Source organism: Eimeria acervulina, genomic scaffold (genome assembly GCF_000499425.1).
Source record: "Eimeria acervulina Houghton genomic scaffold, Eah_scaff95, whole genome shotgun sequence".
In the NCBI taxonomy this organism is placed as follows: Eukaryota; Apicomplexa; class Conoidasida; order Eucoccidiorida; family Eimeriidae; genus Eimeria; species Eimeria acervulina.
Window position 1 is genome coordinate 52,591 of NW_013549506.1, and position 20,000 is coordinate 72,590.

General features: G+C 46.0%; 4 protein-coding genes across 4 annotated transcripts in view; 2 read left to right on the plus strand and 2 right to left on the minus strand.

Moving 5' to 3' along the window:
* Window positions 1-1,643: 1,643 nt before the first annotated feature.
* On the minus strand, window positions 1,644-8,256 carry EAH_00015700 (folylpolyglutamate synthase, putative; the record flags this gene model as incomplete). The annotated part of the gene is made up of 9 exons (XM_013394064.1): window positions 1,644-1,693; window positions 1,897-2,019; window positions 2,903-3,008; window positions 4,360-4,606; window positions 5,283-5,353; window positions 6,068-6,523; window positions 6,985-7,142; window positions 7,527-7,583; window positions 7,800-8,256. 9 exons carry the CDS (start codon window positions 8,254-8,256, stop codon window positions 1,644-1,646), a joined length of 1,725 nt encoding a protein of 574 aa, XP_013249518.1.
* Window positions 8,257-9,050: 794 nt separating this feature from the next.
* On the plus strand, window positions 9,051-12,033 carry EAH_00015710 (nucleosome assembly protein, putative; the record flags this gene model as incomplete). Its single annotated transcript, XM_013394065.1, has 8 exons — window positions 9,051-9,090; window positions 9,363-9,448; window positions 9,682-9,849; window positions 10,059-10,547; window positions 11,109-11,165; window positions 11,450-11,541; window positions 11,750-11,814; window positions 12,017-12,033. 8 exons carry the CDS (start codon window positions 9,051-9,053, stop codon window positions 12,031-12,033), a joined length of 1,014 nt encoding a protein of 337 aa, XP_013249519.1.
* A 3,544-nt stretch (window positions 12,034-15,577) lies between these two features.
* EAH_00015720 (DNA-directed RNA polymerase II, putative) lies at window positions 15,578-17,676 on the minus strand (the record flags this gene model as incomplete). Its single annotated transcript, XM_013394066.1, has 5 exons — window positions 15,578-15,845; window positions 16,198-16,241; window positions 16,894-16,948; window positions 17,097-17,182; window positions 17,458-17,676. The coding sequence occupies 5 exons, from the start codon at window positions 17,674-17,676 to the stop codon at window positions 15,578-15,580; spliced, it is 672 nt and encodes a 223-aa protein (XP_013249520.1).
* Window positions 17,677-19,641: 1,965 nt separating this feature from the next.
* Window positions 19,642-20,000, plus strand: part of EAH_00015730 (26S proteasome non-ATPase regulatory subunit, putative) — a gene marked incomplete at both ends in the record, with an annotated part of 3,812 nt that continues 3,453 nt past the window's right edge. Inside the window, 2 exons of the mRNA XM_013394067.1 lie at window positions 19,642-19,697; window positions 19,948-20,000. The exon at window positions 19,948-20,000 is cut by the window's right edge and continues 36 nt beyond it. Coding sequence (XP_013249521.1) covers window positions 19,642-19,697; window positions 19,948-20,000 — 109 coding nt within the window. The remainder of the gene's footprint in view (window positions 19,698-19,947) is intronic.

Below are 20,000 nucleotides of genomic sequence, written 5' to 3' on the forward strand. Positions count from 1 at the left end.
TAAGCTGCTGCTGCTGCTGCTGCTGCTGTAGCAACTGCCACAGCAGCAACACCACCAGCAGCAACTGCTGCAGCAACGCATGCAGCAGCAGATGCAGATGCTTCTGCGGGAGCAAGTAAGGCCGCTCCAAGAGCAGCAACAACAGGTGAAGGAGCAGCAGGAGCAGCAACAGTTTTGTTGACCTAGTCAGCTACTCAACACGCTGCTGCTGCTGCTGCTTTCTCTTTGAACAGCTGTTGCTGCTGCTGCAGCAACTGCAGCAGCAGCAGCAGCAACAACAACAACCCTGTTTCTGTCACAGCCTGCAAATGCAAATTTAAGTATTCTCCTTACAGGCAGCAGCAGCAGCAACAGCAACTGCTGCTGCTGCTGGTGCTGCTGTTAGGTCTTTGCATCCTGTAGCAACAGCAACGGCTGCAGTAACAGCAGCAGCAACTCTGCAGCAGCAGCAGCAGCAGCATGCAGTTATGTTCCAGTGTCTCCCGTCTCTTGTTGTTTTGTTCTGTTATGAAAAAGTATATTTAATTACCAGCATTATTATTATTATTATTATTTATTAATTATTATTATTAGTTGTTATTATTATTATTAGTTATTATTATTATTATTAGTTATTATTATTATTATTATTAATTATTATAAATTATTATTATTTATTATTACTATTATTTATTATTATTAATTACTATTATTATTTATTATTATTACAATTTATTAATATTAATTATTATTACTACTATTATTATTAGTTATTATTACTATTATTATTATTATTGAAGTCTTTACATACACTTGAGCTTCAGTACGCATACACCTGAAGACACCAGAGCTGCATATACACCCCAATGCAGTCCTAAGATAAATAAAGATAAATTTATATTTTTTTGTTTTAAATAAACAATTAAATTAAATTAAATGAATCTACATAATAATAAAACACCTTTACTTCTTTTTATTAACTAAAATATCCCTCACTATACACACCAACGCAATAGCTGCAGCAGCAGAAACAGCAGCAGCAGCAGCAGCAGCTGCAGCAGCAACAGCAGCAGCAACGGCAGCAGTGCCAGCAGCAAACCCTACAGCTGGCTGCAGTTGCTGAACACTTCTGAAGCCTATAGACCAACACCCTAAACCCTAAACCCTAAACACTGCTCACTATAACTGGAGGACCTACCCCCGAGCAACTAAACCCTAAACCCTAAACCCTAAACCGTCAGGTCTAAACCCTAAAATCTACTGCCTCGCTACTTGTATGCATAAACCCTTTGTAAACAAACAACGAATGCAGCAGTTGGAGCTGCGCGTACACCTGAAGAATAAATATTAAAAAAACAAATTCAAGGCAAACAAGAGACCGAAAATGGTATAAGGATACTTTGGGGTTTAGGGTTTAGGGTTTAGGGTTTAGGGTGCGCAGCCTCACACAGACAACCCGGTTAGGACTGTCTGCTGCTGTTAATTAAATATATACATAATTAAAATAAATATATAAAAATTCTGAGGCTGCTGCTGCTGCTGCTGCTGTTGTTGTTGCTGCTCGTGTTGCATCTGCTGCTGTTGTTACTGCTGTTCCTGTTGCTGCTAACATTGCTGCTGCTGTTGCTGCTGCAGCTGCTGCTGCTGCTGCAGTTTGTAACGCCCTATGGCGGTGTGGGCATTCTCTCGTTCATATCGACGGGGTCAATAGGGCCTGCAACAATCGCAAACCCTAAACCCTAAACCCTAAACCCTAAACCCTAAACCCTTAAGCATGAGTCAAAGATTTTTAGCCAGCATGTCGACTCCCGAGGAGCAGTACGTCTGAACTTCCTAAACCCTCAGCCCTACACCCTAAACCCTAAAACCCTAAACCCTAGAACCCTAAACCCTAAACCCTAAACCCTAAACCCTTACCGTCAGCCAGTCCGAAGGTCTGCATGACTTCCCGCATCATGAAGAAGCTCCCACAAACCACCAACACAGAAGCATCAGCAGCAGCAGCAGCAAATGCTTTGCGCAGCAGCTGAGGCAGTGTACCTGCAGCAACAGCAACAGCAGCAGCAGCAGCAACAACAACACTGCAACATTCGCAGCTAAAGCAAACCAGCAGCAGCAACACGATCTCCAACAGGAGCAGCATCGGCAGAAACAGCAGCAGCAGAAACAGCAGCAGCAGCAGCAGCAGCAGCGGGGACTTGCCTGGGCGGATCTGTTGCGCATGCTGCATGATGTCGGCTTCCTGCTGCTGCTGCTGCTGCTGTGTCTCCTCATGCTGCTCGTCTTTAAGCCAGAGAGACAACTGCATAATACCCTCCTCTATCAAACGGCGGAGACTAAAAGGAGACAGACACACAAAAGGAGACACTCAAGCATTCAGCAGCAGCAGCAGCAGTAGTAGTAGTAGCAAAAGCAGCAGCAGCAGAAGCAGCAGCAGCAATGGCAGCAGCAGCAGCAGCCGCAACAGCAGCAGCAACAGAAGCAGCAGCTGAAGTGCCTATAAAGGACCCTCTAAAGAAAGGCAGCAAAAGGAGACAGATGAGAGAACGCGAGAAAATCAAAGCAATGGTAGAGAAGAAAATAAATATGAGGAGACAGCTCAAGGAGACAGCAGGGAGATAAACCATATAAAGAGACAGAACATATATATAGAGAAAGCAGATGTATACGTATATATATATAAATAAGTATATATATATATGTATATATATAGACAGAAGATATATAAAGAGAAGGGAGAGATATATAAAGAGACAAGAAACAGATAAAGAAACAATATATATATATATACATATATATATATATATATATAGAGAGAGAGAGAGAGAGGAGACAGAAACAGAGACAGAAGACAGATAAAAGGAGACAGATAAAAGGAGACAGATAAAAGGAGACAGATAAAAGGAGACAGATAAAAGGAGACGGATAAAGTAGTACTCCGCATCAAAGTTAGAAGAGGAGACAATTTGCTCGAAAATTGCGGCTGTCTCCTGAACCCGAGGATGGTCGGCTGTAGCGACGTAAAGACCCTAAGACAAAATGCAAGCAAGAGAGACAAAACCCTAAACCCTAAACCCTAAACCCTAAACCAGACAAACTGGGAATATAATAAACAAAGCAAAAGAGACAAAAGGAGACAAAAAGAAACAAAAAGAGACGAAAGATATAAGCGAGAAAGGGTATGAAGAATGAGGAGACAGAGAAGAGACAAAGGGAGACACGAGGAGACAGAAGAGATAATATAAAAACATAACAGATCTATATTGCTGTATACATATATACGTATATGTATATAAGTATAAATATATATATATATATATATATATATGAGGGAAGAGACAATGAGGAGACAAAGAGGAGACAAAGAGAAGACAAAAGGAGACAGACAGCAGAACAAAACAAAAAAGAGAGACAGCAAAAGCGAGAAAAAATAAACCTCCGGAGACAGCGGGCATATAAAGAAAGCTCGTGAGCAGGCCTAACGTTCAGGGTTTAGGGTTTAGGGTTTAGGGTTTACTTTAAGTCTATTGTTTAAAGGAAAGAAAAACTGAGCCAGTGCAGGTCGCAGAATGTCTGGGGAGCGATCGTTAGAGAGACAGCAAAAAATGCGCACCGAGGCTCCGAAGAATCGATAGCCTACCATCTAAAGGAGACAGTAAAAGAGACAGCAAAGGAGACAGTAAAAGAGATAGCAAAGGAGACAGTAAAAGAGATAGAAAAGGAGACAGTCAAGGAGACAATAAAAGAGACAATAAAGGGGACAATCAAGGAGACAATTGAAAAGATAGAAAAGGAGACAGTAAAAGAGATAGAAAAGGAGACAGTAAAAGATGTAGAAAAGGAGACAGTAAAGGAGACAATAAAGGAGACAATCAAGGAGACAATAAAAGAGACAATCAAAGAGACAATAAAAACGATAGAAAAGGAGAAAGGGAGACAGTGAAGGGGACAACGAAGGAGACAATGAAGGAGACAATGAAGGAGACAATAAAGGAGACAAAGAGAGACAAAGCAGATAGGAGACAAACAGAGACAATAAAGGAGGCTAAAAGGTATTGAAGAGGCAACAATAAAGGCGATAAAAAAGAGACAAAGAGATAAAAGGACGAGTCAAAAAAAGGAGACAAAAACGAGATAAAAAAGGAGACAAAAGGAGACAAAGATGGAGACAAGAAGAGACAAAAGGGAGACAAGAAGAGACAAAAAAAGAGAAACAAAAAGGAGATAGGGAAAGAGAGACAAACAGACAGCAAAAGAGACAGTAAAAAGAAACCGTTACTGCTCCAAAGCACCACGAGCAGCAGGAGCAGCAGCAGCAGCAGCAACAGCAGCAGCAGCAGCAGCAGCAGCAGCAGCAGCAACAGCAATAAGAAAATATACCTGGAAGAGACGCTCTAAGGCGCTCTCATTATGCCCCACATCCAATATAACAGCCTGAGGGACAGGGAGATCCGAATCTTCTGTTTCAAGCTGCGTGCTGCTGCTGCTGCTGCTGCTGCAGAGACGAGCAGCAACACGCAGCTGCTGCTCCGAAAGGAGCTGTCCCCTCATGGGGGGACAGCTGCTGAGAGCAGCAGCAAGGCGAGAAGAAGGTAGATCTAAGCGCAGTACCTGCTGCACAACAGTGCTGCGTAGACAGCAGCAAACGGAGACAAAAGGAGACACAAAGAAATTAAAATATATAAAAGGAGACAGATATAAGGAGACATATCTACCCCCCAGGAGAAGAAACAGAGACAGCAGCATATGCGCATAAAAGGGCTATAAACCGTCTCCTCTTAAAGACAAACAAATAACAGATAGGAGACAAAAAGGAGACAAGGAAGAGATAAAGCAAAGCGAAAGGAGACACAAGGAGACAAAAGGAGGCACTTGAAGACAAAAGGAGACAGCAAGGAGATACGAAGGAGATTAAAGGACCGAGAAGAAGCCAAAGGAGACAGAAAAGATATAAGGATGAGACAAAGTCAAAACAAAAGGAGACAGAAAGAAACAAAAATGGAGACGGAAAGAAACAAAAAGGAGACAAGACAGCAGAGGAGACAGGAGGAGACAAAAAAACAAAGGGAGACACACTGACACCAGAGGAGACACTCAACGAAACTCTAAGCCAACAACAACAACAACAACAACAACAACAGCAGCAGCAGCAGCACGAACAGCAGCAGCAGCAGCAGAAGCAGCAGGGGCAAAGGAGACAGACAGACACACGGGGAGACAGCTGATGCGATTAACCGCAGAAAGCAACAAAGAGAGACAGTTGGAGACAGTTAATTAGAGCCCTTGTTAATATAATTGCTTACTCTGCTATTCTGCTATTTTCAGCATCAAAGGTGTCTCCTCGAGGGTCTCCTTTCACCTCCCAAACATCGCACTGCAGCGCAGCAGCTGTCTCCAAAAATATCGGCCAGCATGCAGCAGTAGGCCCTGAACAGAGACAACATACACCTGCTACTGCTGCTGCTACTGCTGCTGCTGCTGCTGCTGATGCTGCTACTGATGCTACTGATGCTGCTGCTGCTGATAAAGATCATGCTGCTGCTGCTGCTGCTGCTGATGCTGCTGATGATGATGATTACATTTACAATGTTCCTGCTTATCCCCTTATTTACCGTTTATTTATTTATTTATTTATTTATTTGTTTATTTGTTTAATATATAATTTATTGTTTATTTGTTTAATATTAAATGTATTTAAATGTCTCTTTTTATTTAATCGCACCAAGCACTACTCCGGCATTCTTCTTAATTATTTTGGCCTTCTCCGTCGCAATCGCCTCCAAAGAATTACCCAAAATGTTCATGTGGTCCCAGCCTTCAAACAAATGCAATCAAAGGAGACAGTTTGACAGAAAGAGACAGTTAGACAGGAAGAGACAGGTAGACAGGAAGAGACAGGTAGACAGGAAGAGACAGTTAGACAGGAAGAGACAGTTAGACAGGAAGAGACAGGTAAAAGGAGACAGCTGGATTGGGCAGTTGAAAGGAGACAGTTAAAAGGAGACACTCAAATTAGACTTAGATAGGTAGAAGGAGACAGTCATGAGGAGAGAGTTAAAAGGAGACAGAAACAAATAAAGGGAGACACCAAAGTGACAGTGAAATCAGCAGGATCTCCACCAGCAGCAGCAGCAGCCACATCAGCAGCAGCAGCAGCAGCATTCACATCAGCAGCAGCATCCACGTCAGCACCCACAGCATCAGCATTCACATCGGCAGCATTCACAGCAGCAGCAGCAGCAGTAGCAGTAGCAACAGCAGTAGCAGCAGCAACAGCAGTAGCAGCAGCAGCATTCACATCATCATCATCAGCAGCAGCACCATCATCATCATCATCATCATCAGCAGCAGCAGCAGCATTCACATCATCATCATCAGCAGCAGCAGCAGCAGCAACAGCATTCACATCATCATCATCAGCAGCAGCAGCAGCATTCACATCAACAGCAGCAGCAGCAGCAGCATTCACATCATCAGCATCAGCAGCAGCAACAGCATTCACATCATCATCATCAGCAGCAGCAGCAGCAGCAGCAGTAGGAGGCTACCGATGGAGGTGATGACGCAGCACTTGGGGTTTGCGACGATGTTGGTGGCGTCGAGCCGACCGCCGAGACCGACTTCGAGCAAAGCCCAGTCAACGCTGCTCTCAGCGAAGAAGATATACGCTATTAAGCTGCAAATCTTACATGCATCCCCACACACATACACTAATAAATAAATAAATATATATATATATATTTATATGTATGTATATACATACGTGCATATACGTTGAGTTGCTGCGGCAGTCAGCGAGCGGCTGGCTAGCTGGCTAGCTAGCTAGCTAGCTAGCTGAGCATCTATCGATCTATATATATATATATATATATATATATAGCTAGTTAGCTAGCTAGCTCCCCATTTGCATATTTATCTATCTAGCTGTCTGGCTAGCTCAGATAGCTAACCAGCTAGCTAGCTAGCTAGTCAGCTAGCTAGCCAGCTAGCTAGCTAGCTGCATACCTCAAAGAAGGTAAGGGAGACCCCAACCTCTTGAGCTGCTCGTTTAACTTTGCTCATCGCGTGCACAAATTTATTTTCGCTAATTAATTCGCCGTTCACCGCAAAGCGCTCCCGCAAACAACACAAATGAGGTGATGTAAATACACCCACGCGAGAACCTGACACGCAAACCCTAAACCCTAAACCCTAAACCCTAAACCCTAAACACTAAACCCTAAACACTAAACCTGCAACCCGCCGCGTGGAAAGCAAACCCTAAACAATACACCCTAAACCCTAAACCCTAAACCCACGCAAACCGATGCGCGCAACGCAAACCATAAACCCTAAACCCTCCACGTACAATGCAAACCCTAAACCCTAAACCTTAAACCGTAAACCCTAATCCCTATATCCTCTACACCGTCGACGGTAGCCGCCTGTATAACCACTACAATGGCACTTTACAGTTAACACTAAACCCTAAACCCTAAACCCTAGACGCTCACAGACACATAACCTTAGACAAAACCCTAAACCCTAAACCCTTGAAGTCTGCATACCTTTCGCCATCAAACAGGCGGCCACCTTCGTGCATACACTCCCCTTTCCGTTCGTTCCTGAAGATGTTTAACCACAAACCCTAAACCCTAAACCCTAAACCCTAATCCCTCTTGCAGCTGCAGCACGGATTAAAAACATCTTCGTCTACTGTGTCTTCCTACTCCGCCCTTCATGGCTTCCCCACCGCAAACCCTAAACCCTCTTCGCAACCCTTTTAACCCTCTAAACCCTCTAAACCCTCTAAACCCTCTAAACCCTAAACCCTATCTTACCAGCAACATGAATAACATTAAATTTCTGCTGAGGGTTTCCCAGAGCTGCCGCAACTTTTTCTACGTCTTCTAACCCCAGCTTCATCTTCGGTGCCTCTGACAACTCCTTCACCGCCTTTAAATATAATTGATTATCTTTACTTGCCTCCTCAACCTGGGGGCCCCCCAGGGGGCCCACCTGAAAGCCTCGTTGGGGGCCCCCACCCTGGGGTGTCTCCTGAGGGTCCCCCTGATGGCCCCAGCCCTGGGGTGTCTCCTGGGGGCCCCCTGGGGGCCCTCCCTGGGGGCCCCCCGGGGGGCCCCCCCCTTGATGGGTGTCTTGGGGGGCCACCCGGGGACCCCCTAAGGCCTGGGGGGCCCCCCGGGGGCCCCCTGAGGCTGCATGGTTTGTAGTGAGGGTCTGGGGGGCCTCAGCAGGGGGCCCCTCTGGGGGCCCTCCATCTGTTGCATCAGACATAGGGGCCCTGTTGTTATTGAAGCTGTCTATTGATTGGTGAGTAGGGGCCCCCGTTGGCTTGGATTTAAGGGTTTAGGGTTTAGGGTTTAGGGTTTTGGGTTTAGAGATTGAATTGTAACTGCTTGTGTGCTAAAGCCGCCGCTGCTGCTGCTGCTTCCGCTGCTGCTGCTGCTGCTGCTGCTGCTGCTTCGGGGGCCCCCCAGCAGCAGGATGATTTGTAGTGCTGGGTCTCGCTATATGTTGTTTATTTTTCTTGTTGTTTTATTTGGTATAGAAACCCTCATTAGCATTTGCTTTAAGGGTTTACCAGTTAACTGCTAGGGTTTAGGGTTTAGGGTTTAGGGTTTAGGGTTTGAGTCATGGGGCTGCGGCCCGGCAGGCAGCGGATGAGTGGGGCGGCGCCTAAAGAGGGCTGAGCTTCTACAAACCCTAAACCCTAAACCCTAAACCCTAAAGATTAAACGGAGGCTTTATGTTATTATTCTTATTGCAGTGAAGGCTGTGCTGCGGTTTGTCTTTGCTGCTGCTGCTTCTGCTTCTCTCTGCTTTTCCTATCTCAACCCTAAACCCTAAACCCTAAACCCTAAACCCTAAACCCTAAACCCTAACTTCTAAACCCTCGTCGCATATTCTACAAATGGCTCAAGAAAAAAAGGTAAGGCGAACCTCCTCCAAACCCTCAGCCTACTAACACCATCCACAGCGTGTGTGTGTAGCCCTAGGGTTTAGGGTTTAGGGTTTAGGGTTTAGGGTTTACTGGCCATCGAAGGCGTTCTTCTGTTCGTCTGCAGGAAATGGAGGCCCTTGCTGGGGCACTCCAGAGAGTCACTGTTGGTGAGTCGCAGGGGTTTAGGGTTTAGGGTTTAGGGTTTAGGGTTTAGGGTTTAGGGTTTGTGGGACACGGGCTCCACTTTATCTAATGTTATGTCTGCTGCTTCGGCTCCTTTGCTGCTGCTTATAGCTTATTGCTGCAACATTTGCTGCAGCAGTTGCCGCAGCATCAGCATCAGCACCAGTAGAAGCTGCAGCAGCAGCACCGGCAGCAGCAGCAGCAGCAGCAGCAGCAGCAAAAGGGTTTTAATGTTATGTTTGTTGCTGCTGTTCAGAAGGAGGAGACTCTGTGTTGGCGGGGGTAGAAGATTCTTTATCTGCTTCGGAGAGAGCAGCAGTTCTTAAGCTGAAGCAGCTGCAGGTACACCCCAGCAGCAGCAGAAGCAGCAGCAGCAGAAGCCGTAGCAGCAGCAGCAACATTAGCAGCAGCAGCAACAGCTTCTTATGCAGCTTTCTCATTATTGCTGCACCTTCTCCTTCCCTTCCTTACTACTAACCACTGCTACCACCACCACCACTGCTGCTGCTGCTGCTGCTGCTGCTGCTGCTGCTGCTGCTGCTGCTGCTGCTGCTGCTGCTGCTTGTGTGTCTTAGGAGGAGCACTCTGCATTGTCTGCTCGGTTTGAAGCAGATGTGCTGCGGCTTAAACTAGAGTATGAAGAAAAGTATAAACCTCTTTACAAAGAGCGGCTAGAAGTTCTCGCAGCCACAGCAAACCCTGCAGGGGATCAAGCAGCAGAAAAGGAGACTACTGGCACTCCTGTATGATAGAATTAGGGTTTAGGGTTTAGGGTTTAGGGTTTAGCAGGGTTTAGGGTTTAGGGTTTAGGAGGGTTTAGGAGGGTTTAGTGTTTTAGGGTTTATAATCGGATATAGTGCTGCATGTATTTGTTTCAATCCGTTTTTTGGGGTGTAAAATTAGGGTTTAGGGTTTAGGGTTTAGGGTTTAGGGTTTAGGGTTTTGTTTGCAGGGTTTACCATCATTCTGGCTGCGAGCTCTAAAAGCGAATAGATTGCTTGCAGACATAATTGAGGAGTATGATGAGGGGCCTCTATCTTATCTGAAAGATATAACCTGTGAATGGTTGTCTGCGCCGCTTGAGGACAAGAAAGAAGAGGGTAATATAGAAGTAGAGACTGCCCACGGCGAGAGTTTTCGTCTTAAGTTTGAGTTCGCTGAGAACCCTTTCTTTACGCCTTTAACTCTAATTAAAGAGTACTGGCTGGCAGTAGGAGAAGGAGGTAGAGGTGCTGAGTTAATAAGAACAAAAGGGACATCTATCATGTGGGAGAAGAATAAAGATATCACAAAAAAGACCGTTGTCAGAAGACAAAGAAACAGAAAAACTAAACAAACTAGAACCATCACCGAAACTGTTGACGCAAACTCTTTCTTTAACCTCTTTGCTGATCACGAGATACCCTCCGATGATAAGCTTCAGCAAATGGATGAAAAAGAGGTATTATCAACCCTAAACCCTAAACCCTAAACCCTAATCGATCAGCCACCAACATCACATTAACACGGCACCCTAATCAATCATCAACACCACACACACCCTAAACCCTAATCAACCCTTAAAGCTAAGCACAAACCCTAAACCCTAAAACCTAATCAACACTTTACATCGCACAAACCCTAAACCTTAAACCCTTATCAACTCTTAACACTGTACAAGCCCTAAACCCTAATATGCCCTGGTTAAACCCTAAACCCTAAGACGCACAAACCGTAAACCCTAACGCAAACAAATCCTAAACCCTCGAAAGTTAAAAAAAACCAGCGCAAAATACCCGCGGCAAAAACCCTAAACCCTAAACCCTAAACCCTTAAAGCCAAGCACAAACCCTACACCTCTTCTTTATTTACATTCGCAACAACAAACCACTAAACCCTAAACCCTTAAGCAACCTTCTACGAGTCAAGCATGACCCATTAGAGTTTAGGGTTTAGCCTGCACGGTTCATTCCTGCGCTTAGGGTTTAGGGTTTAGGGTTTAGGGTTTGGGGTGTACGCGCAGGTTGAAGAGCTGCAGATGGTCGTGGAGGCAGACTACGACATCGGCATCACCATCAGAGTATGACAGCAAACCCTAAACCCTAAACCCTTAGTCCCCCAACCCTAGGCCTTAATCTGCAAACCCTAAACCCTAATCGTCTATCCTCAGACCCTCCTGTGCAATCTGGGTACTGGGATATGTGGGTGTGAAACGGTAGGGTTTAGGGTTTAGGGTTTAGGGTTTGCGCATGTTAACTCGGGAGGTAGCGACCGTAGCTGTCGTTCCTTCTCCGTAGCCGCTAAACCCTCATGAGCAAACCCTAAACCCTAAACCCTAAACCACCGATTGCTTTCTCTTCTCAGGACAAGATTATCCCCCGAGCGGTTGACTGGTACTTGGGGCAGGTAGACGATGACTCTGACTTCGATGACTACGACGCAAACGATGAAGAGTTGTACGCGAGGGTTTAGGGTTTAGGGTTTAGGGTTTAGGGTTTGGGGGAACAGTGACAGCCACAGCAGCGAACGACTAGAGACGGTTTAGGGTTTGCGTGTGCATCGGCCGCGAAGAGGATGACAAGGCAGGGCTTAGGGTTTAGGGTTTAGGGTTTAGGGTTTAGGGTTTAGGGTTTAGGGTTTAGGGTTTAGGGTTTGCGCATGCAGCGACAGCGAGGAAAGCGACGAGGAAGAAGACTCTTCTGATGAAGAACCTCCCCGTCCTCACAAAGGTGCGGAGAAGGTATCGAGACACAGAGCAAGGGTTTAGGGTTTAGGGTTTAGGGTTTAGGGTTTGAGGTGTATGTAGTACACAGGCGGGGGTGTGAGACCCACTACCGTTCGCGTGCTCAGCCTTGGCTACTGCTACTGCTGCTGCTGCTGCTGCTGCTGCTGCTACTGTTGCTGCTGTTGCTGCTGCTGCTGCTGCTGCAGGCCACTATCGACATTGAGAAAGGAGGTGCGGATCAGAAGCCTGAGTGTAAACAGCAATAAATTTTAAATTCTTCAGCGACAGCAAAAGGGAGTAGCAGCTGAAGCAGCAGCAGAAGCAGCAGCAGCAGCAGCAGCAGCAGCAGCAACAGCTGCTGTTGCTGCTGCTGCTAATGGTGTCTGGTGTTGTATCGCCACAACAACAAAACCATCAGCCTTCCTAACTCTGTTTATTTACTTTGTTTAGTGTTTCAGTCTGTTAAAACAGAGGGTTTAGGGTTTAGGGTTTGAATACTATCGGCTCCTCTAGGAGAGTCTGCCGCTGCTGCAGTGTTTGCTGCTGCTGCAGCGTTTGAGCTGCTGCTACTGCTGCAGCAGCAGCAGGATCTCCTGCTGCAGGAGCAGCTGGAGCTGCCGTTGCAGCAGCAACTGGAGAGCTGCTGCAGCAGCTGCTGCTGCTGCTGCTAGCGCATCTCCGATGGGGCGGCGTGCTGCTGCTGCCCCGTCGCTCTAGCAGCAGCAGCAGCAGCATGTGTCTCTAACTCTGTTAATTTATTTCTGAGTATATCGAAAGCCATCTGCACAATCTTCTCCGCTGGCATCACTCCTGTAGACTGTACATACACCCCAGACAGCAGCAGCAGCAGCAGCAGTAGCAGTAGCAGCAGCAGTAGCAGCAGCAGCAGGAGTGAGCCCGTGCGGTCTGTCTTGCTGCTGCTGTTACATGCAGCACAAAGAGAAATATAATTAAGAGAGATAGAAGGAGACAGTAGATATAAATAGAGACAAAACGTAGCAGCAGCAGCAGTAGCTGCGACATACAAACAGATTATAATATAAAGCAGAGACAAAAAAGCAGCAGCAATAACAGATAAACAATAGAGGAGAGAGACAGAGACAGAAACCTAAACCCTAAACCCTAAACCCTAAACCCTAGAATGCACAACAAAGATAAAAGCAACAGAACGGAGACAGAAAAAGAGATAAAGGAGACAACTGAAAACAAACAGAGACAACGAGGAGAGAAACAAAGACAAAAGGAGACAGCGAGGGAGACAGCAGACGCAACAAGACAACAAGGAGAAAGAAAAGGAGACAAAGAGAAGACAAAAGGAGACAGCAAAGGAGACAAAGAGACGACAAACGGAGACAGACAAAGAGACAAAAGGGAGACAAAAACGGAGACAAAGAGAAGACAAAAGGAGACAGCAAGGAGACGAAGAGAAGACAGAAGGAGACAGCAAGGAGACAGCAAGGAGACAGCAAAGGAGACGAAGAGAAGACAAAAGGAGACAGCAAGGAGACAGAAAGACTGCGGCTTACCTCCACGGTGAAGTGAAAGGTGCGCTCATCAGGAGACACCTCCACCGCCTCGCGAAGAGACAACTCCTTTGCTTTCTTTAAACACTGGTTGCAGTACCTGCAGCAGCAGCAGCAGCAGCAGCAGCAGCAGCAGCAGCAGACGCAGTTGCAGAAGTTGCAGCAGCAGCAGCAGCAGCAGCAGCAGCAGACGGTGTGGCAAGAGCAGCAAAAGCACAATTGCTCTGAAGACAGAAGCAGCAGTAGTATCAACTATAGCAGCAGCAGCGGCAGCAGCAACAGCAACAACAGTAGCAGCAGCAGCAGCACCAGCAACAAGAGTAGCAGCAGCAGCAGCAACGACAACAACAATAGCAGACAGCAGAAGCAGAAACAGCAGCAGCAGCAGCAGCAAGGTTTACATGCAGTCGAAGGCGTTGGCTACTCTAAGGATGCCGTTGCCTGCAGCAGCAAAAGGAGACAGAAGAAAGGAGACAAATACAAACAGGAAGAGAGACAGAGAAAGAGACAGCTATTAAAGAGACATATGCAAAAGGATGAAACAAACAAAGGAGACAAAAGGAGACAGAACAGCGACAAAGAGACAAAAGGAGACAGATGAAGATAAACAATAAACGCGGAGACAACCAAAGACAAAAGGAGACAGATAAACAATAAATGAGGCGACAAGCAAAGACAAAAGGCGACAACAACAGACAAAAGGAGACAAAAGGAGACAGAAAAGAGGACGAAAGGAAGGAGAAAAGACACAAAACGAAACAGGCGAGACAGCGTAAAGACAAAAGGAGACAGCTAAGAGACAAAAGGAGACAGATAAGAAGATACAAGGAGAGAAAAGGAGACATAAGGAGACAGATAGAAAGATAAAAAGAGACAGATAAAAAGAATAAAGGAGACAGATGAAAAGATAAAAGGAGACAGGAAAAGAGACAAAAGGAGACATATAAGGATAAAAGGAGGCAGAAAAGGAGACAAAAGGAGACAGATAAGAGACAAAAGGAGACAGATGAAAAGATAAAAGGAGACAGGAAAGGAGACAAAAGGAGACAGATAAAAAGATGAAAGGAGACAGAAAAGGAGACAAAAGGAGACAGATAAAAAGATAAAAAGAGACAGATAAAAAGAATAAAGGAGACAGACAAAAAGATAAAAGGAGACAGAAAAGGAGACAAAAGGAGACAAAAGGAGACAGACCTCCTAGGTGTGTGTCGTCTTCAACCTCGAAGACATTTCTGGGGCAAGACTCAGCGCTGAGGAGAAACAAAAAAATAAACAAAGACATATATAAATATAAATATATAAATATAAATATATATAATATATATAATATATATAGTATATATATAATATGTTTATTTATTGTTTGTTTCTTCATTCGGAGACAGCAAAGCAAACAAAGAGACAAAATAAGAGTCTCCTTTTTATTATGTAAGAAAGAAAGAAATATCTCTTTGTTATTTTATTGTTTATTTTCTGTTTATTTCTTTGTATGGAGACAAACAAAGAAGTAAGTAAGTAAATAAATAAATAAATAAATAAATAGATAAATAAATATAAACAGCAGCAAATAAAAGAGAGGAGAATAAACAACTTCAGAAAGAAAAGAACAAATAAAATAAACAAAACGATGTAAATATAAATATAAATATAAATATAAATATTAATATTAATACAATATATAAATATAAATATAAATATTAATATTAATAATAAATTATTATTATGGTGATATACGTAACAAGCAAACACAAATACTGAAAAAAATAATTAATATAAAACAAAGAGATCAGCAAAGAAAGAGACAGCTGCACAAAAGGAGACAAACCAAAGACAAAAGGAGACAGACAAAAGACAAAAGGAGACAGAAGAAAGACAAGAGGAGACAAACACAGACACACGAAAGACAAAAGGAGACAGAAGAAAGACAAGAGGAGACAAAAAGGAGACAAACAAAAGACACATAAAAAAGGAGACAGAGAGAAATAAGAGAGACAAAAGGAGAGAGATAAAAAGACAAAAGGAGACAGATAAAAATCAAAAGGAGACAGATAAAAAGACAAAAGGAGACAGATAAAAGGCTAAAAGGAGACAAATAAAAAGACAAAAGGAGACAGATAAAAAGACAGGAGGAGACAGACAGACAAGCAAACAAATGCTCTTCTTTGTGTCTCTTACATCTCTCTCTTGGCCTGCAAGGAGACGCCTTGTAGCAAATCTTCTCTTAAGCGAATCTGCGGGTTGCATTTATATGTTGCTGTCGCAACCGGGCTCCACTTCGCATGCAGCTTCCCAATGCCCTGTACGTACACCCCACAATATCTTGCTGCTGCTGCTGCTGCTAGTGCTGCTGCTGCTGCTGCTAATGCTGCTGCTGCTAATGCTGCTGCTGCTAATGCTGCTGCTGCTGCTGCTAATGCTGCTGCTGCTGCTAATGCTAATGCTGCTGCTGCTGCTGCTAATGCTGCTGCTGCTGCTGCTAATGCTGCTGCTGCTCATGCGTTTGAGGCTGCAGCTGACGGATAGTGAAGGAGACAAAAAGAGAAACGAAGGAAGCAGCCGCAGCAACAACAGCAGCAGAACAGCAGTACAGCAGCAGCACAGCAGCAGCAGCACAGCAGCAGCAGCACAGCAGCAGCAGCACAGCAGCAGAGAGAAGAAGCTAACTTTCGTAGCAAGACAAGACATGCTGATAGTTTGGTTCTTCCGCAGCTTCACAATGGGGATGCCCGACTGAAAGCAGCACAACCAAACCCTAAACCCTAAACCCTAAACCCTCAAGATCTTGTGCCCCTCCCCCTTCGCCCTTCACCGAAGTTCCTGGCCATAAACCCTAGACCCTAAACCCTAAACCCTAAACCCCAAACGCGAAGCCCATCCCCTGCCTGCCCCTCAGCCCCCGGTCCGCAAGCTGTAAGCCCTAAACCCTAAACCCTAAACCCTAAACCCTAGATGGTGGTTTGCATTACTGTGATTCCTTCTGCTTGCATTTCGCTGGGTGAAGGGACAGGAAGAGGCGGCGACCGATGCAAGGAGACAGCAAACCCTAGAGAGCGCTCAGGGGTTAAGTCTGAGTGCGTTACTAAGACTGTCTCTGCATCTGCCGCAGAAACATCTAACGAATATTTAACAGAGCAGCGCCCGCAATGGTCCGAGCATAAGCATTGCTGCAGCAAACAATAACAGCAGCAGCAGCAGCAGCAGCAGCAGCAGCAACATAAGCAGAAGCAAAAGCAGAAACAGCAGATAAGATAATGCAGCAGCAGATTTAGAAGCAGCAGCAACAGATTAAACAACACCAAAAAAACGCTGCAGCAATAGGTGCTCGCTTTTTGCTGTTGCTGCTGTTGCTGCAGCAGCAGCAGCAGCAGCAGCAGAAGCAGCGGTAGCAGCAGCTAAGGAGATGCACCAGCAGCTGCAGCAGCAACAGAAGCATCTACAGGCGCAGCAGCAGCAATGGCAGCAGCAACAGCAGCAGCCAAATGACCTGAGATGTTAGGCCCTAAACCTAAGACCTAAACCCTAAACCCTAAACCCTAAACCCTAAACCCTCGATGCCTCACATCCCTCGAGACGAAGCTCTCCACGTTGGAGCTGTCAATGGGCAGCAAACCCAACCTAAGATGCAGCACAAACCCTAAACCCTAAATCCTAAACCCTAAACCCCAAACCCTTGTTATAGGCCGCAGCCCTCGAAGGAAAAGGAGCAAACCGGTAGAACAAAGCCTGAGGGTTTAGGGTTTAGGGTTTAGGGTTTAGGGTTTACCTATGTACGATGTATTCATCATGCAAGACGCTCGTATTTTCAAACACCGTCACCAAATCAATTGCCAATGTTGGAACCTCCGATATCTGCAAACCCTAAACCCTAAACCCTAAACCCTAAACCCTAAACCCTAAACCCTAAACCCTAAACCCTAAACCCTAAACCCCAAACCCTAAACCCTAATTCCTAAACCCTAATTCCAAAACCCTCAACTCCTCCTACTGGCCATAAACCCCATACCCTAAACTCCAGATCCTAAACCCTGAACCCTAAACCCTAAACCCTAAACCCTAAACCCTAAGCGGAGGACTCCGGGTAAGGCCCGAAACTCCAAACCCTAAACCCTAAACCCTTAGCGTACCATTACTCTTCTGAGAGCATTTGCAATGGAGACATCGCAGTTGCTGAGAGTGAAACGAACGACTTTGTTTGAAAGCTCTGTAACCCTAATTGCTGCTTGCGCTAGCTGCTGCTGCTGCTGCTGCAGCAGCTGCGGCTGCTGATTGAGGCGCTGCAGCGAAGCCGCTGGACCACCAATAGCACCTCCCACGGAGCTGCTATAATCAGCAATGTTGCTCATTTTTGTTGCTGCTGCTGCTGCAGTTGCTGCGGCTGCTGCTGCACGTTTTGCTGCTGCTGCAGTGCTGCTGCGGCTGCTGCTGCAGTGCTGCTGTTGTTGCTGCTGCTGTTGCCGTTACGTGTTGCTGTTTAAGACTATATCTCAAGCCCAAGCAAGACCACCATTAATTTCATGAATTGCAGCAGCAGCAGCAACTGTTGCTGCTGCTGCTGCTGCTGCTGCGGCAGCTGCAGTGGTGGCCCGGGGGCCAAGCAGCAGTTGTTAGGGTTTAGGGTTTAGGGTTTAGGGTTTAGTGTTTGGGGTGTGGGGTGTACGTACACTGCAGATCTTTGCTGCAAGTTTTAATTATATGCAGCGGCAACAGAGTTAAACCACTGAAAGGAGAAGGGCCTCAGCAGCAGAAGGCTTGGGGGTTGAGAGGCCCAGAATTAGGGTTTAGGGTTTAGGGTTTAGGGATTAGGGTTTAGGGTTTAGAGGTTTTTAAAAATGCGTGGAAGCCTTCCTTATCTCCAAACCGCCTCCAAGGGCAGCCGACGCATGCGCCGCAGCAGGCCCTGTTGCTGCTGCTGCTGTTGCTGCTGCTGCTGCTGCTGCTGCTGCTAGAGCTGCTGCTGCTGCTGCTGCTGCGGATCCAGTTAAATTAACAGCAGCGCGGAGGTTAATAATTCAACTTGGTGCGTTTCAGGTGTATAGGCAGCTGCGGACCCTCCACACTATTGCTAGCAGCAACACTCGACCCATCCCTGAGGTGAGGTGTACAGACACCGCAGCAGCAGCAGCAGCAGTAGCAGCAGCAGCTACAGCAACAGCAGCAGCAGCCATTCGCTCCACTCAAGAGGACGCCACAGCCCTTCCACGCAGCAGCAGCAACGGCAGCAATAGCAGCAACGTCAGCAACAGCAGTAACGGAGGCAGCAGCAGCAGCAGCAACAGCACCACGTTGCAGAAGCAAGGGCAGTAGCAACATCAGCAGCAGCAGCAACAGCACCAACGGCAGCAACAGCAATAATAGCAGCAGCAGCTACAGCAACAGCAGTTGCAGCCAGAGCAACAGCACCAGCAGCAGCAGCAGCACAGGGAAACAGCTCCTTGTGTTTGTTCCGACTTGGTTTTAACAGCAGCAGCAGCAACAACAGCAACATCAGCAACAGCAACAGCAACAGGAATAGCAGCAGCAGCAGTAGCAGCAGCAGCAGTAGCAGCAGCAGCAGCATGCCTCTGCGTATCATTCGCTTGAATGTGTTGTGTTTGTGCTGCTACAACGTGCGTTACGCTGCTGCTGAGGTGCTTAGTGCTGTTGCTGCTGCTGCTGTTGCTGCGTTTGTTGCTGCTGCAGCAGCAACTGTCTCTGTTCGGGTTGAAGATGGAGACAACAAAAGACAAAGGAGACACGTGAGCGGATTAGCACCGCCTCACTCTCTTTTCTCTTTCTTTGTCTCTTTCTTTCTGTCTCTGTCTCTTTCTGTCTCCTTTCTGTCTCCTTTCTGTCTGTCTCCTTCTGTCTCCTTTCTTTTTGTCTCTTTGTCTCTTTCTTTATCTGTCTCTTTATCTCTGTCCCTGTCTCTCTTTCTGTCTCTTTATCTCTGTCTCTCTCTGTCTCTCTCTGCGTCTGCTGTCTGTCTCTTCTTTCTTTATCTGTCTCTTTGCTTTCTGTTTGTATTTTTTGTCTCCTAATATCTCTGCATATTAATTTCTTCTGTCTCCTTTTATATCTTTTATTTCTGTTAATCTCTTTTATCTCTTTCTGTCTCCTTTAACTTTTGTCTCTCTTTGTCTTCATCTTTGTCTCTTTTTATTCTGTCTGTCTCCTTCGTCTCTTTTAATCTTTTGCCTCCTCTTTGTCTCTGCTTCTTTTTATATCTCTTTGCTTCTTTTTATCTCTCTTTATATATATTTGCTTCTTTTTATCTTTCTGTCTCCTTCTCTGTCTCCTTTCTGTCTCCTTTTGTCTTCAACAGTTCTCAGATGGATCCAAGCGAAGTGGAGGCCCTCTACCCCTGCTGCGATATTGCCTTGTGGTGGTCAGCAAGTCTTGCTGCTGCTGCTGCTGCTGCTGCTGCTGTTGCTGCTGCTGCTGTTGCTGCTGCTGCTGTTGCTGTTGCTGCTGTTGGCTGTTGTTTGGTGGTACTATGCGCTTCTGAAGCAGGATTTGCTGCTGCAACAGCTGCTGCTGCTGCATCTCCTCCTCACTCCTTCACAGCTGCCTTGCTGCTACCGTTACTGTTACTGTTGCTCCTGCTGCTGCTGCTGTTGCTGCTGCTGTTGCTGCAGGCATGAGCTGCGGCTGCCTGAGGGCGACACAACGCCGGAGAGGCGAGCAGAGG